General features: G+C 35.1%; 1 protein-coding gene across 9 annotated transcripts in view; it reads right to left on the bottom strand.

Moving 5' to 3' along the window:
• Positions 1 to 17,703, bottom strand: part of FAM135A (family with sequence similarity 135 member A) — a 131,869-nt gene that overhangs the window by 18,690 nt on the left and 95,476 nt on the right. For 4 of the 9 annotated variants that reach the window (XM_032340398.1, XM_032340389.1, XM_032340390.1 and 1 more), the window contains 7 exons: positions 15,620 to 15,693; positions 13,893 to 14,047; positions 11,319 to 13,677; positions 9,660 to 9,820; positions 3,503 to 3,594; positions 2,901 to 2,998; positions 936 to 1,087 (listed from right to left, as the gene is read on the bottom strand). In XM_032340398.1, coding sequence (XP_032196289.1) covers positions 936 to 1,087; positions 2,901 to 2,998; positions 3,503 to 3,594; positions 9,660 to 9,820; positions 11,319 to 13,677; positions 13,893 to 14,047; positions 15,620 to 15,693 — 3,091 coding nt within the window. The remainder of the gene's footprint in view (positions 1 to 935; positions 1,088 to 2,900; positions 2,999 to 3,502; positions 3,595 to 9,659; positions 9,821 to 11,318; positions 13,678 to 13,892; positions 14,048 to 15,619; positions 15,694 to 17,703) is intronic. The other 5 variants (XM_032340397.1, XM_032340395.1, XM_032340393.1 and 2 more) reach the window with 3 other exon arrangements.

The raw sequence follows: 17,703 nt of genomic DNA, 5'->3' as shown, positions 1-17,703 counted from the left end.
GAACAGGGCAAGAAAAGAGAAAAAAACCTCTTTAATTGATTAAATCTTGTAAGCCTATTTGGGGAACAGTTTAGTGAAAAAAGAAATTCAAAGTACTGCATCCTATTTACATAGGGTTCTATTTTACATTACTTACAGATTTCATCTTTTTCATGCCCTCTTTTTAAAAAAACTAAAAATCTAGAACTAGATGTTTGTGGATACCATAGTCTGGAACAGGATACAAGGAAAATAGAATGGTTTCTTTGTCAATGAAAGTGAAAGAGAAAATGGGAGTAAGAGTTTCAAGCCTCAATGCAGAGAGACAATATAATCTACTTTATTCTCACAATGGGAATCAATGGACTAAACTATAAAAACTACTTAAAAAAATCTAAGGGAAAAAAACCATACCAAACAAAAGGCAAATTAAGTATCAGATCTTTCTTGATGAGAATATTCATTCTAATCAAAATTGTCTTAACTTTCCTTTTAAGTTTTAAAATATTTTAGAAATTATTTTCTTATAACATCCCTTTGTTATCAAACCAAAATCAGAGTTAAAATTCTATATATAATATTCTGTAACTTTATAATATATTAAATATAGGTATTTAATTTTTATCTGCTCAACTGATGGAACAACAGAATAGCCTGTTTTTAAGATAAACATATACTGAAAATATTTAGATAGTTTAATAAAAATTAGTTCAAAACACTCTTGTCACTTTTGATACATATCATCTCAATATGATAACATTCATTTTCTGAAATGACTTTTATTGATTTATTTCATGTACATGACGAAACAGAAAAATTTCTACATCTTTTTTTTTTTTCATAAAATTCCAAGTATGTGACAGGTCAGCTTTAAATAAATACCAGAAAACTTTAAATTTGTATTTAAATTTTCTCCCCATGCCATATTTTTTATACTGAACAATAAAACTTGTTACCTGTATTAACAAGAGCACTGCTATTGTAGAGTGTACCAAGGTGAGGTCCAGAAAGAGATAAAAAGGTATGAAGTTTGTTGAGGTAATATCTAAACCTTGGCCTTGTAAGCACTGAACGGATTATTAAATTGCCCAACGAATGTCCAATAAAGCTTTAAGAAAAAAAAAAAGACATTTCTCCCATAGTATTAATTTTAAAAAGAAATATTAAAGCTGATACCTCTATACACAGATGTGACATACCAAGTATCTGGAAATTTCTAATATGTTTTAAAGCTATGTTCTGATACTTTGAAATGATGTAACTTATATTTTGAAGGAAAAAATGTGAGAATGTAGTAGAAAATTTCTACTATATAATTTAAATGTTTATCGAAATAAGATATTACTTATTAGAACATTTTAATTCATAGTTATAACTGCTTAGAAATAAATACATTTTAAAAGTAACTATAAATTAACTAGATGATAAATTTGCCTCCTTAGGCACACGTGCCAATTACTACTAATTGAGTCATGATTTAAAGCAAAATAATGAAATTGTATCTATAAAGGATAGCTTAGGAAAAATTATATACCCATTTCATTTACTTTCTGGTCTATGCCCTAAAATTTATAAAGCATCTCACCTTTATTAAGGAATGATTTAAATCAAAAGAGCCTTTTTACTTATCATCATTATGCAATAGATGGTATATTAGTCCCTGGGATAATTAACAATGCAAGAAGAGAGTTTGAAAACTGTCTTAAACTGGTTTACCGATATAGCTAGTGAGTAGCTCAGGATAAACTTCCCTCCCAAATTGGAAGTTTCTGAAGCTGTGGGGTGAGAGTTATGATTGCAACTAACAGTCCTCAATTAACCAGATCAGGCTTTTGAATAATGGTTAATTATAACTACTAATTTAATCTAAAAGAGGTAATGTGTTTGGGGATAAATGAAAACTGAAATATTATTTTCTCATCATAATATAATAAGTGAATAAAAGGAATATAAGATCACTGTAGAAAATTCAGTAAATAAAATGTATTTTAAAATCCATAAATGAAGAGAATTAGAATAAGAAAATACATCTCTCCTCCCTCCTAACATACTTGCATCTCCACCCATTTTAAAATAGATGTTTTTTTAAATGACTTCAAATAAAAACCTATTTATCTCTCTTTTTAGTGCTTATTCTCCATAATTCAAACTGGAAACAAACGCTTTCAAAAGCCTATGGTTATAAGAGCCCAGTTTCTTCCTCTAACCTAGTTGAGATACGAAGGTAACCATTATTCTACTTTTTGAGGCAGAAAGATTAGTTTTGACTTTTTCTTTAAGTCCTACTGTACCAGAGGAAACAAATATTTTTCTATCGCCCATGTCTATCCACAGTATCTGCTTGAATTATGAGACACATATTGCTTTGACCATCTTGCTTGTGGAAAACTGACTCACAAAGTAGAGTTAGGAGAACTTGAAAGTAATTTTTTGTTTCATTTGTTTGTATATATCCATTGCCCTAAAATCTTTCTTTTTGGTAACAGCTTGATGGAGATACAATTCACACACACATTCATCCATTAAAGTGTATAATTTAATGGTTCTTAGTATATTCAAAGTTGTGCAACCACCACAAGAGACTTTGGAACATTTTCTCCACTTCAAAATACCCCTGAATCCTTTAGCTATTACGGGCGCCATCTGCCATCTCCCCCAGCCCTAAGTAAATCTCAAGAGATTTGCTATTCTGAATAATTCATATAAATGGAATCATATGTGGTCTTTCCCTAAAATTTTTTAATTTTTCCTTTTCTCTTTAAATTAGGCAAACTGAATTGTGGTCTCCTATATTTCATAACAGGGCAACAAAACTACCACAAATTCTGTTTAATTTTTCTGTTTCTATTTAATGTTTTCTGTTTGATTCATAGAGACATAAAGGTATGTTAATTAATATTACAGAGAATTATCAAAGTTACCTTATTTTTGAGACTGTTAGGCTATATATCTGAATATACTGTATGATCTCATCCAGAAGGCGATCAGTCATACTATCAAAGTCAGCAAAAGTATCATTCTGAATAAAGAAAAACAGACATATATTATGGTGAATATGAATAATCACAGGAAAAACAATATAAACATTATTTTTGATTTAGGTGCTGAAAATATGGTTAAGATGGGTGGTTTTTAGAGAAGCTGGTGAATAATATTCATTATATGAAGTGAGCAAAAAGTGAAATTTCCAGGAAAAGAAAAAATTCAGTGTTATTAATAATACTTGCTTCATTAGTTCTTTTGCCCAATACCCACATTTAACTTAAGGTTATTTATAATGGTTTAATTAATGAAATTTTTGCATAGAAATGTGAAGTTCTAGAAATTTTGTGCATGTGAAGAGCTCATAAGCCAAATTATAAATTATCTCATTTCAATTTGGTTAGTATATGCATTAATGTGAAATTTCATACAAATCAGAAAAATTATTTCTATTAGTATAAGCATTTTGTAGTAAACAATTAGGTAGAAACTAGTACAAAAAATATTTGCTTCCATTGAAAACACTGTTATAATATTGTACCTGATTTCTCTCAGACATAAGAAAATCAATTCTTCCCCCAGGCAGTCCAAGTTCAATGTAAGTTTTTACTAATCGGAGATCTGCACTGTTACCTAGAAAATAAAGAAAATGAAAAATTACGTCTGAAGGACAAGATAAAGTAAAATGTACAAAGTACATCATTGTATATTTGAAGAGAAGTATATGCTCGCTGCCAGTTTTGAACAGACAGTACAACCTGAAATAGTGTTCTCAATTTCCATGTCAAGGCTGATTTCAAGCAGCCATACAGTATAATTCAACAATTTACTTCTTAGGAATTTTGGTGACATTGATGCTTTTGTTTTCCCACCTGATGGTGTTTTTATTAATTGTTAGCTTTGGAGACTACTGGCTGTGGTCACTGTGAATGACTTATGGAAGTACTCCTTCTATCATTACTATAGTTGATAATTTAAAAAACCTTGAATGCGTTTTTTTTTTTTTTAAGATTTATTTATTTATTTGAGAGAGCGAGACAGTGAGGAAGAGGGGCAGAGACAGAGGAAGATGGAGAGAGAATCCGAAGCAGACTCCACACTGAGTGTGGACCCTGACACAGAGCTCCATCTTATGAACCTGAGATCATGGACCTGAGCCAAAATCAAGTTAAGATGCTCAACCAATTGCACCATCCAGGCACCCTTTGAATGCATTTTAGATTCAGATTTAACCTGTTCACTTTCTTTTTAAATTTCTTATATATTTTATTGTGCTGAGACTTTAGTCATATTTCTGGGTCTCCTCTTTTTTTTTAATTTTTTAATATTTTTATAAACATATATTTTAGCCCCAGGGGTACAGGTCTCTGAATCACCAGGTTTACACACTTCACAGCACTCACTACAGCACACACCCCCCACCCCAATGTCTATAACCACACCACCCTCTCCTGACCCCCCTCAACCCAGCAACCCTCAGTTTGTTCTGTGAGATTAAGAGTCTCTTATGGTTTGTCTCCTTCCCAATCCCATCTTGCTTCATTTATTCTTTTCCTAACCCCCAAACCTCCCACGTTGAATCTCCACTTCCTCATATCAGGGAGATCATATGATAGTTGGCTTTATCCGATTGACTTATTTCGCTAAGCATAATACCCTCTAGTTCCATCCACGCTGCTGTAAATGGCAAGATTTCATTTCTTCTGATGGCTGCATAATATTCCATTGTATATATATATACAACCTCCTCTTTATCCATTCATCTGTTGATGGACCTCTAGGTTCTTTCCATAGTTTGGCTATTGTGGACATTGCTGCTATAAACATTAAGGTGCATGTGCCCCTTCAGATCACTACGTTTGTACCTTTAGGGTAAATACCCAGTAATGCAATTGCTGGATCATAGGGTAGCTCTATTTTCAACTTTTTGAGGAACCTCCATGCTGTTTTCCAGAGTGGTTGCACCAGCTTGCATTTCCACCAGCAGTGTAGGAGGGTTCCCCTTTCTCTGCATTCTTGCTAGCATCTGTCACTTCCTGCCTTGTTAATTCTAGCCATTCTGACTGGTGTGAGGTGGTATCTCATTGTGGTTCTGATTTGTATTTCCCTGATGCCGAGTGATGTGGAACACTTCTTCATGTGTCTGTTGGCCACCTGGATGTCTTCTTTGCAGAAATGTCTGTTCATGTCTTCTGCCCATTTCTTCATTGGATTATTTGTTCTTTGGGTGTTAAGTTTGCTAAGCTCTTTATAGTTTTTGGATACTAGCTCTTTATCGGATATGTCATTTGCAAATATCTTCTCCCATTCTTTCAGTTGTCTTTTGGTTTTGCTGTGCAAAAGCTTTTGATCTCGATGAAATCCCAATTGTTCATTTTTGCCCTTGCTTCCCTTGCCTTTCGCGACGTTCCTAGGAAGAAGTTGTAGCATCTAGGTCGAAGAGGTTGCTGCCTGTGGTCTCCTCAAGGATTTTGATGGATTCCTTTCTCACATTGAGGTCCTTCTTCCATTGTGAGTCTATTTTCATGTGTGGTGTAAGGAAATGGTCCAATTTCATTTTTCTGCATGTGGCTGTCCAATTTTCCCAACACCATTTGTTGAAGAGGCTCTTTTTTCCATTGGACATTCTTTCCTGCTTTGTCGAAGATTCGTTGACCATAGAGTTGAGGGTCCATTTCTGGGCTCTCTGTTCTGTTCCATTTATCTATGTGTCTATTTTTGTGCCAGTACCACACTGTCTTGATGATGACAGCTTTTAAGAGAGCTTGAAGTCTGGAATTGTGATGCCACCAACTTTGGCTTTCTTCTTCAATATTCCTTTGGCTATTCGAGGTCTTTTCTGGTCTAGGATTATTTGTTCCATTTCTTTGAAAAAAAATTGATGGGCTTTTGATAGTGATTGCATTAAATGTGTAGATTGCTTTAGGTAGCATAGACATTTTCACAATATCTGTTCTTCCAATCCATGAGTATGGAACATTTTTCCATTTCTTTGTGTCTTCCTCAATGTCTTTTGTGAGTACTTTATAGTTTTCTGAGTATAGATTCTTTGCCTCTTTGGTTAGGTTTATTCCTAGGTATCTTATAGTTTTAGGTGCAATTGTAAATGGGATTGACTCCTTAATTTCTCTTTCTTCTGTCTTGTTGGTGTTGAGAAATGCAACTGATTTCTGTGCATTGATTTTATATCCTGACACTTTACTGAATTCCTGTACAAGTTCTAGGAGATTTGGAGTGGAGTCTTTTGGGTTTTCCACATATAGTATCATATCATCTGCAAAGAGTGATAGTTTGACTTCTTCTTTGCTGATTTGGATTCTTTTAATTTCTTTTTGTTGTCTGATTGCTGAGGCTAGGACTCTAGTACTATGTTGAATAGCAGTGGTGATAATGGACATCCCTGCCGTGTTCCTGACCTTAGGGGAAAAGCTTTCAGTTTTTCTCCATCGAGAACGATATTTGTGGTGGGTTTTTCATAGATGGCTTTGATAATATTGAGGTATGTGCCCTCTATCCCTACACTTTGAAGAGTTTTGATCAGGAAGGGATGCTATACTTTGTCAAATGCTTTTTCTGCATCTATTGAGAGTATCATTTGGTTCTTGTTCTTTCTTTTATTTTTTTATTTTTTATTTTTTTTTAAAGATTTTATTTATTTATTTGACAGACAGAGATCATAAATAGGCAGAGAGGCAGGCAGAGAGAGGAGGAAGCAGGCCTCTGGCTGAGCAGAGAGCCCGATGCGGGGCACGATCCCAGGACCTGGGATCATGACCTGAGCCGAAGGCAGAGGCTTTAACCCACTGAGCCACCCAGGCGCCCCCTTTCTTTTATTAATGTATTGTATTACACTGATTGATTTGCAGATGTTGAACCAAACTTGCAGTCCTGGAATAAATTCCACTTGGTCGTGGTGAATAATCTTTTTAATGTACTGTTGGATCCTATTGGCTAGTATTTTGGTGAGAATTTTTGCATCTGTGTTCATCAAGGATATTGGTCTGTAATTCTCTTTTTTGATGGGATCCTTGTCTGGTTTTGGGATCAAGGTGATGCTGGCCTCATAAAATGAGTTTGGAAGTTTTCCTTCCATTTCTATTTTTTAGAACAGTTTCAGGAGCATAGGAATTAATTCTTCTTTAAATGTTTGGTAGAATTCCCCTGGGCCTGTTCACTTTCTTTTCATGGTTTTGTAATAGTTGAATAGAAAAAAAATTCCAGGGGGCACCTGGGTGGCTTAATTGGTTAAGCACCTGCCTTTGGCTCAGAAACATAATTCCATTTAAATAATTTAAAGAAGTTTAATTACTAACTTAAAAGATATCTATAAATATTGAAAATGTATTAGATGTAACACATAAATTAAAAAATTATTATCTTTAAAAATTAGTTTAGTGGCTTTTTGGTTAATTCCTTTGGGTTTAATTAGGAATATAAACATGTTATCAATTGCTGAGTTTCTACTTTACCCTTCCAATATTTATATCTTTTAGGTATTTCATGCATTAATAAAGATAATTATTTTATTCCTGATTTTACAAGGAACATCACTAGTGTTACAAAGTAAATGTTTTCCACTGGCTGAGAATGTATATGCTTAATCTCATTAATAAATCACATTAATAATCACATTGAATAAGTCACATTAATAAATGCTATTTAAAACTTAGTTTGGTGCTTAATTGTAAAAATTTTATCAATAGTTTCTTACTTGATTAGTGGATGTAGGTATATTTTATTAATAAATTTCCTCACATATATTTACCTTTGCATTCTGGAAATTAAATCCTAGTTGTTATAGTGACTTCATACATTGATTCAACTTGCTAGAGGTTTTTGGAGACCATTAAAAATTTTGTTATTTACTTATCTGTTTACTTGTTTCTGCAATATTGCTAGAGTATTATAAATTGTATTTATGTCAGATTGGCCAGCTATTCTTTGGGATGTGGGTGTGATATCTTTTCCAGATTTGGTAACAAAGTTAGGTTAACTTCAAAGAATAAAATGAGCTGCATTCCAGAATTTTTCCCATTATTCTGGAACAATTTCTATAACAAATTATATAACAATAAGTAACGTATTTCTTAAAAATTTCAAAGAAGAACATGCCAGAGATTCTACTGGGCCAAGAAATCTTTCTTGGGTGATAATCCTTTGAAAATTTCATTACTTGCAGGGAAAGAGGTTAGTATTGGAGACATTTTATTTCTTTTATTTTTTACAGATTTTATTTTATTAGAGAGAGAGAGAGAGCACACAAGCAGGGGGGAGAGAGAGAAGAGGGCCCCCTGCTGAGCAGGGAGCCCAATATGGGCCAAACCCAGGGTCCTGGGATTATGACCTGAGCTGAAGAGAGATGCTTAACTAGGCACCCAGGCACCCTGAGATAATTTTATTTCTTTTTTTTTTTTTTTTTAAAGATTTTATTTATTTATTTGACAGAGAGAAATCACAAGTAGATGGAGAGGCAGGCAGAGAGAGAGAGGGAAGCAGGCTCTCCGCTGAGCAGAGAGCCCGATGCGGGACTCGATCCCAGGACCCTGAGATCATGACCTGAGCCAAAGGCAGCGGCTTAACCCACTGAGCCACCCAGGCGCCCCGATAATTTTATTTCTTGAGAGTCAAGTTCTTCTTCTTCTTTGTGTGTGTGTATGTGTGTGGGTGTTATGTTAGTGACCATACAGTACATAATTAGTTTTTGATGTAGCTTTCCATGATTCATTGTTTGCGTTTAACACCCAGTGCTCCATGCAATACGTGCCCTCCTTAATACCCATCACCAGGCTCACCCAATCCCCCCACCCTCCTCCCTTCTAAAACCCATTTGTTCCTGGAGAGTCAAGTTCTTTTGTTAAAGAAAAATCTTCAGGGGAGCCTGAAGTGGCTCAGTCAGTTAAGTTTCTGCCTTTGGCCCAGGTCATGATCGCTGGGTGCTGGGATCAAGCCCTGCGTCAGGCTCCCTGCTCACAGGGAACCTTCTTCTCTTTCTCTTCCCTGCTCATACTTTCTCTCACTACCTCTCTCTCTCAAATAAATAAATAAAATCTTTTAAAAATTTTAAAAAATCTTCAATTTCATAACAATTTACTAGCTTAGATCTGTGTTTAGTATTTTTATGTCCACAAAAATCTTTCTTCAATTTCTTCTTATAGATTTATATCATAATGTAGTAATAATATGCTAGTCTAAAGGTATTTGGCATTTTCTAACATAGTTCCTAATCTAGAAAAAACAGTCTGTTGAATAACCAAAATAGCTGCCACAAAACTAGAGCACTAAAGCCAGGTATTCAGGATTTAAATTGTACCCTAATAAATTAGTAAATCTTCAATTCTTAGTACTGATTTCTCTAGCTCATAAGGTTTAAAGCATCAGACTAAAAGGGCATCAGACTGACTATCAAAGGGAGACAAAATGATTGCCATGAGGTGACTGCTGAGAAAACCAACAATAGAAGACAGAAAAACCCAAAGTTAAAAGAAATAAAATGCTAGTATATGGATGGATGTCATTTCCAAGGAAAATTTACTTAAAAGGAAATATAACATTATACTTAGCAAAGTTAAGCATATTTTGTTTTAGAATGTATTTAAGATTTAACCAATTTAAAGTATTTTCAGTCAAAGATTAAGTTAAACTAGATGAAAAGAAAATATATTGAGTTGCCATGGGTTTTATGCACAGACAGGACATACCATCTAAACCATGTACACAGACAATGAGATGTACACCATCTTCAGAGCCATCCTCTTCTTCCATGCTAAAATAAGGGACTGAGGATGCCAGCAGAGGAACATCACTGTACATGAACCCAGGGAGTTGAAGTTGCTTCAATTCTTCTTTTGCCTGGAGGAAGCTGAAGCAAAATATTATAAGAGATACTCCTTACTAAGTTTTATATTCAGTTTTTAGAATGAAAAAGACAACATGCTGAATTTAGGAAACAGCAGAAGAGGTAATCTTTGGTTTTAAAATAATGAAAATATGTGACACCACCTAAATGATTTAGAAACCAGAGAGTAATTTTCTTTGCTACTGTTAGTATATACTCTGATCAAATACAAACAATACTTCAAATCTGAAATCACTTGAAATAGTGTTTTAAACTTGAAATCAACTAAGAAAATATTAGGAGTGAAACTACACTTCCTATAAAGTTTTATATTATATAGAAAAGCTGGGAAAGTACTGGAAGGATGACAATCTGATGCTTATTCTGTAATCAAACCTGAGCCTGTTTGCTGCTTTTTAATCTTACATAAATGGAAAGTAAGGAGCTAGTCTACTTAAAGTGTAACACTGAGAATGGTAGTTACAGTTCTGAGTAGATTAAGTTATTTCTATTTTTCCTCTAGAAATACCAATAGAAAGGAACAGAACCAGGAGGGGGATATGACTACATATAATTGGTGGCATATACTCATTTTGAATGAGTAACAAGTCTAAGCAACTTGGGGTTGCAAACATCAAAAATTATTAACAATTTTAACACTGTATCATTTGAACTGATAAAAGTAAAACTCACGGAAGCTGATGAATTCTACTAAATGGAGTAGAGTACTCTGGATGAAGACATAAATTGTTCTTATCAATAACTCAGAAAAGTCTGAGGTAGCCAGCAGGTGGTATAACCTTCAGTCTTCTAGCATATTACAGTTCTTTAATAGGCCATTATCACCTCATCGGTTCACTAGCTGTGGGCACTATGAGGTCTTAGTTATATATAGAAATCAGAATAATCTAGGAACTTGGAAAATCTATTATAGACATGCCTAGATCTTTCACTCCAAGGATTATAATTCCAATTGGAATAAGGTAGTAGAATAGTTTGAGAACCAGTGCCATGCTAATAAACCTCTATCATCCTCAAAATTTTTCTGAGTATTGAACTGGTCCATGAAATATCGAGCCAGGAAACCACAGATTTAGCTGAGATAACCTGGGTCTGGTAGGTGGAGCAAGTTTCTACTAATTTATTATTCATTATCTAATATTGCCACATGCACTTGTGGCAGAACCTAACCCATCTGAGAGTTAATGGTGGAGAAATGAGGTACTGATGAAAATAAGAGTTTTAACCCCAGTTATTCCATACATCTAACATAACCACTGATGGAAAATTTGTATCAAAATGTCTAGCTTATAGAACAAGACAATCAGATGGAGAACTACAGGTCTTCAAAGAGCACACTGAATTCATTTCTCCATTTTTAGAAAGGTAATCAAAGAAGCACTTTTTGTATTACAGAAACCAGAAAACATGAAATAGATATGTTATCAGAGACATAGATACAGATAGACAGATTTTTTATACATACATTTGGTAGCACATGTTATGGTGCTCCATTACTTACGCTTGAATTTGAGGCTTTGGTGAATTCTCATACCAGGAAACTGATGAAGTGAAGTTGTTAGAAGTCCTACATGGCTGTTTTGTAATGGCATCAAATTTACTTTTAGAAGAACACTTAACACTACAAGGAGATTCTCGTGGTGCAGATGGGAAGGACAAACAACCAGAAGTACAGACAGCAGGCATATTTACACCATCCTTCAGGTAGTCACTGTTTATTTTTTCAGAATTTATAAGTCTTTCTTCTTCTAGTGCATCTCTGTTTGTATAGTGAGCATTTACTTTTTCATCCAAAGCTGAATAATCTGCTTCTTCGTAATACCCATTTTGAACCATTTGTTGATCCTGCTCTTCCTCCTCATCCTCTTTACCCTGTTCCTGAAGAAGATTACTAATTTCTTTTTCAGAAATTTTCTTCTGAGGGCTAACTGAGTTGCTATAGCTAACCGCACATATGTCAGAAATCTCCGTACTGCTGTGAGAGCCAAAATAATTTTCCACAAGCCCTTGCTTTACCATATCAGGACTGGCTGAAAGAGGATCATTTGTACCCAGGTGAGTTTCATTTTTAACTGTTTGGGCTTCTGAATTTATATCTTTGAGATTTAAGGTATCGTCATTTTTTCTTTTCACAGTTTCCTCTTCTCTAACTTCTGTATTAGTAGAAACAGAACCTGAAACAGCACAAGGGGCACCTAAACAAACCAGTGTTGAGTTTAATGTAATTGCTGTCCCTGAAGAGTTACTAGATTTATCAGGACTCTGGGAGTCTTTACACATAGTGTCCAAGTTAGGTTTGGAGATGCAACTACTTTTCACATCACAGGAAGTATGTTCATCTGAAAAAACAAATTGCAAAGGGTCTTTAGTGCTTGAATTTAAGGAATGTATTGCTATAGTTTCATTGTCCAAATGCCCTGAAAATACGACACTCTGTTGTTGCAAAATAATACTTGATTTTTTACTATTGTCGCATTTTGGCAAGTCAACTGGTCCTAGATTTAACACAGTTTTGCTATCACTTAGGTGGCATTCAGGCACAACAGATTTCTTAGAATTTTCATCAGGTGACAGTTCATCATCAGAAGGCAGAGAGTTTATGGATGTCAAAGATGACTGTATTTCACTTAAAGCACTTGTACTCTCAGTACAATGACTTCCTAATGAAAATTTTACATTACAATCAGGTTTCACCAAAAGCTGAGGAAATAATCTTTCGTTATTGTAAGGACCTTGTCCTTGCACAGTTTCAAATACTACATCAGGGTTTGGATGTGTTGCAAAAGAACTTGGTTCACTTTCAACACCTGAATCTGAAAATCTAGATGAGGCATACGTGGCATTATTATCTGGTAACTTAATTGTATCTCCACTTACTACAACATGATATTCTTTTGCAGAAGCAGGTTGGTTACTTCTTAACTTAGCTAATGAGTCTCCAATAGAACAGCACTTTGCTTCCTGCAAAGCTTCCTTTTCAAGTGTTATTTCTATAGATTTAGATTTACCATTAGATTCTAAGGACTCAAAGTTGGGGAGTTGTAAATTATCCACAAATAGTTCATCTGGTCGAAGCTCTGTCCAAGGTCCTATTTTAACAGTTATTTTCTCTCCACTGAAAGGATCCTTATCACAGGGCTTTACTTCAATTGTTCTAGCTCCTGAAGATGGGGTTGTTTGATGATCAGGGCAATCGTCTGATGAACTTCTGGATGCCACACTGTGTTCCACTTGTGAAATTTCACTATCATCCTGGGAGATATCAAGTTTACCTGAAATGGACAAATTTGCACAAAGATTTAGGCTGCCAGAGTTCAAAGGATCAAATAGGTCTGGTTGCATATTTTCAATATCTGGAGACTTTTTTTCAGTTCTCTCTGTATTTGTTGGTAAAAAGCTAGCTTCCTTTTGGCTTGTCTGTCTGACGTAGGTCTTTAGGTCAAAATTATATCCACATATTGTGGGATCCAGACCTTCCTTCTGACTATGCGAAGGATTGCCTTCAAAGCATTTAAAGAGATCATTTGATGCTGTATTTTTCAAACATTTGTAGCCTACTAAAACCACAGAATCCTTAGAGTTCTGTTTTATAATTTTTTTGGTGTTTTCAGGTTTCATTGTTTTCATGAGCTTAGTAACCTTAACCTTGGATTTATTTGATTCTTCATTCTTTCCTTTTAGAGATTTTGTTAGCTGCTTTTCACCTTCTGCATACCAAAAATTGGAGGCACCAGCAGGTCTGACTTTCAACTCTGGGCTAGAAAGTCCCGCTATAGAGCTTTCTTCAGTCTCATATTTATCCATTCTACTGGACTCTGATCTCTGAAGATTCTGTATTCCCATCCAGGGTGCATCTAAGTCTTTTATCCAAAGAAAAAAAGATTCAGGTTTAAAACAAGGTGTGAGAACTCAAATGATTAAGACTACATTTACTGACTACAACCTTCTAATATCCTCAAACATAAATAAAATTGGAGGGGAAAAATGGCTCCACATTAGGGAATGGTTTTATATATATTAGGAAGAATATACAGCAAATGACACAAACTACATACATATTTTAGATTATACTTACCTTCAATAACTGAATCTAAATACCTATCTTCAAAGATAATAGGTAATGAATGGAGATCTCCATCTAATTCACTACATTCAATAGGCAGAGGTGGGAGAGAACTGCAGAAGGAAGTATTTTTGATGGCGGTGCACATCTGCAGATGACTCTGAGCACTGAAAAATATTTATGTCAGACTATAATTTAAAAAAATTATACTGAATTCTACTTTATAGACTCCACCCTTTCCTCTTCTTTCCCTGACCATTCCTATCCTCTTGCAGTCCTCAAGATATAACCTCCTTAGGAAAGAGCTCTTTGGTCAGAGATAAAAACAGCTACAATGAAAATTATGGTTTGATGACAATAAATAGTTGACTTGACTTATAAAATTATGGTTTGTTGATAAACAAATATCTATTATATTCTCCTACACATTTTAATGTTATTTCAAAATGAGTCATTTATGCTTAATGTCTGAATTTACTAATTTGCTGGGAATAGCATATAAGAGAAATGTCAAAAGCTCCAACTGCCTACTAATGACTGATGATACTATTGGAAAAAATATATTCCATTCTACTGTTATACTTAAGATATATTGGTAAATAACATTAAGAGCTATTTTAAATAAGGTAGATAACTTTCTAATGCATGATACTTTTTTTTTTTTTGAAGATTTTATTTATTTATTTGACAGTGAGAGACACAGCCAGAGAGGGAACAGAAGCAGGGGGAGTGGGAGAGGGAGAAGCAGGCTTCCCACAAAGCGGGGAGCCCAATGCAGGGCTCAGTCCCTGGGATTATGACGTGAGCCGAATGCAGATGCTTAAAGACTGAGCCACCCAGGTGCCCCTAATGCATAATACTTAAAAAAAAAAAAAAAAAGCTTTTCTTATGGAAAATTTCGAACGAATTAAAAGAATAGTGTAATAAATCCCATCACTCAGCTTCAACAATTAATATTTTGCTCTTCTTGCTTTATCTACACCTGTACTCACTGTCCATGCCCCACACTCTATTATTATTTCCAGTTTCTTGAGGTGAAATTCACATTCTTTGAAATATATGAATTTTCGCTCTATGAGTCTGACAAATGGATACATGATACAGAATATTTCCATCTACTCAGAGTTCTCTCATGTCGTTCTAGTCAAAGTCCCATCCTGAGTCAAAGACAACCACTGCTCTTTTTTTCATTCACCATAGTTTTTGCCTGTGCCAGAACTTCATACAAATAGAATCATATATTTACTCTTTATGTCTGACTTCTTTTGCTCAGCATAACATTCTCAAAACATTCTTTAAAGCCAAAGAAAACCAGATCTAAACATGAGTAGGAGGGCATCTATTCTGGGTATTTTACTATAAATCATTTACATAACAAAAGGCAGTGCCAGTCAGATCACTGGTGAAAATCTGTAACATATAATGATGAACGTAAGAGATTCTGACCTGTGAAAATAAAGATACAAGGCTGGAACCAGAGATGTACGGGACCACCAAGGTTCTAGTAAGTCTGATATAGGGGGTGTGGACAATAGGAAAATATGCTTCTTTATAGGGTATGGGTATTCCATGATGTAATTCATAAAATTAAACCCAATTGTTGAAATAGGGAATTTCTGAACTTTAAATTCTAATTTCTTCTATTATAAATCTCATATATTCTATGTGATAAATTCTGAGATAGGTATCTTACATAAAAGGAGGTGAAATCATTTTAAGTATGGATCTGCTCTACTCACTGAAGTTCCTGGTATGCAATGGCAGCTTCTCTTGGATGTTCAAAACAAAAGAATGCTTCAGAAAATCTGCGTACCTGAAAAAATTCAAAAGGGAATATGAATAACATGGTACAATCAAAAGGTCAATTGCTGGTAGGAAAATAAACCTCTCTCCATTAGACCTCTCATAACCACCCCTATAATCTCCCTCCTCAACGTTGCCTAAGTACTATATTTTAGTATTTCATGAAATAAAAGAAACAATAAAATGTAAAGTGAGAAATTTAGGTTTACATTATGGATCCATGATTTATCCTCTTCAAGACAGGGATTCAGTTTGTCTCATTGACCCTTATGCCTCAGTAGGAAGAACAGTGCTCAGCACACTATCTCAGCACATGGTTAAAAATGGTAAGAATCAGCCAGCACTTACATCATGCTGTGTGCCAGGTATGTAAGTAGATGCCAACTGAACTGACTAACCAACCTACTGGTATTGTGACTCTGAGGCATTTTACCTCTGAAATTTGAAAATGAGTCTCATTTTTCAAAATATACCTGATACTTGTTCTACATTTGGGGTTACTATGAAGAATAAACAGGATAATGTCTGTGACAGCAGTTTGTAGTCTGGTAAGTATATACATATGTAAGCTATTATAATTGCCATTATAACATTCATCATATTTTTCCTTAAAATAACCATATATGTGAATTGTCTTCACTCCTAATGTATAATGTTCTTTAGAGTATGAGCTATGTTTTGATGATCTTCGTTATCCCCCAAAACATTTACCTGGGTATGTTACAGAAGCAAGTGCTTGGTAAGTACTGGCTAGCTGAATATTTCTTTCATCATATTTGTATTGTGATCCTTTCATTTTTAATTATTCAAGGAAAGGCTGTCAGTTACTGGAGCAATATGAGGCAACAGTAAGGACATGGAAAAGATGTTTTGCTTGGAAGGTACAGGGAGGAGAACATAATACATCCCAAGATTATATTGCATCTAAGATTCTTCTCTAAAAGAGAATAGGAATTAAAGTTCTTTGGTCTTAAACATAAACTGGAGATATGTTTTATTTGACATCAAGATTTGGCCAATTAAATTTCTGACTTACTAAATAAACTTGCTTCCCTAAGCAGATGAGACTGGGTCTTTAGAGGAACAAGTCAGTGAGGGAGTTAAGGAGAGGATGATGTGAGAGGCATCTATGAGAAGGATGCAATTTGTGTCTGTACTTTCTATCGTTGAGAGATATTTCCCGCTGAGGGCTATAATGTGTGAAGAACAGAAGCCTGAAGCCTTCTGGATTCCTGAAGTTCTAGATGGGCCTGCAACACTAACCAGTAGGTTTTCCTTCTCTCCTTACCTACTGTGATTCATAACTATCGTTTCTTTTTTTGTTTTTAAAGATTTTATTCATTTGAGAGAGAGAGACCATGCACAGGGGTGGGGGCAGAGGCGGACGATGAGGGAGAGGGAAAGAATCCCTGGAGTGTGGAGCTCACATGATGTAGGGTTCAATCACAAGACCCTGACATCATGACCTGAGCTGAAACCAAGACTTGGATGCTTAACCGACTGAGCCTCTCAGGCACCTCATAACTATCATTTCCTGACAGCATCCTATCTACCAGTCTCTATGATAAGCACTTTTCATTGTTAATTTATTTAAGAAGCATTTTCTGACTCCAATAGGACCCTGAATTCCCTTCCTTCCTTCCTTCCTTTTTTAAGATTTTATTTATTTGACAGAGAGAGAGAGAGAGAGAGCACAAGCTAGCGGAGTGGGAGAGGGAGAAGCAGGCTCACTGCTGAGCAAGGAGCCCAACACAGGACTCAATCGCAGGGCCCTGGGATCATGAACCAACCAAAGGCAGACGCCCAACCACTGAGCCACCCAGGTGCCCCTCTTTTCATTGTTATTTAAGCTGTAGGAAAACCCTATGAAGTGGATATGTCTTCATTTAATAAGTGAGGAAACAGGGACAAAGTGGTTAGTTACTTGGCAAGATAACATAGCTAGCAAGTGATTAATATTGGATTCAAATAAAGATTTAAGAAATTCCAAATCTTATGCTTCAAACCACTTATCTCTTCT

Source organism: Mustela erminea, chromosome 4 (assembly GCF_009829155.1).
Source record: "Mustela erminea isolate mMusErm1 chromosome 4, mMusErm1.Pri, whole genome shotgun sequence".
Lineage (NCBI taxonomy): Eukaryota > Metazoa > Chordata > Mammalia > Carnivora > Mustelidae > Mustela > Mustela erminea.
The sequence above is the reverse complement of the archived record's forward strand: the minus strand, read 5'-3'. Positions and strand labels throughout refer to the sequence as shown.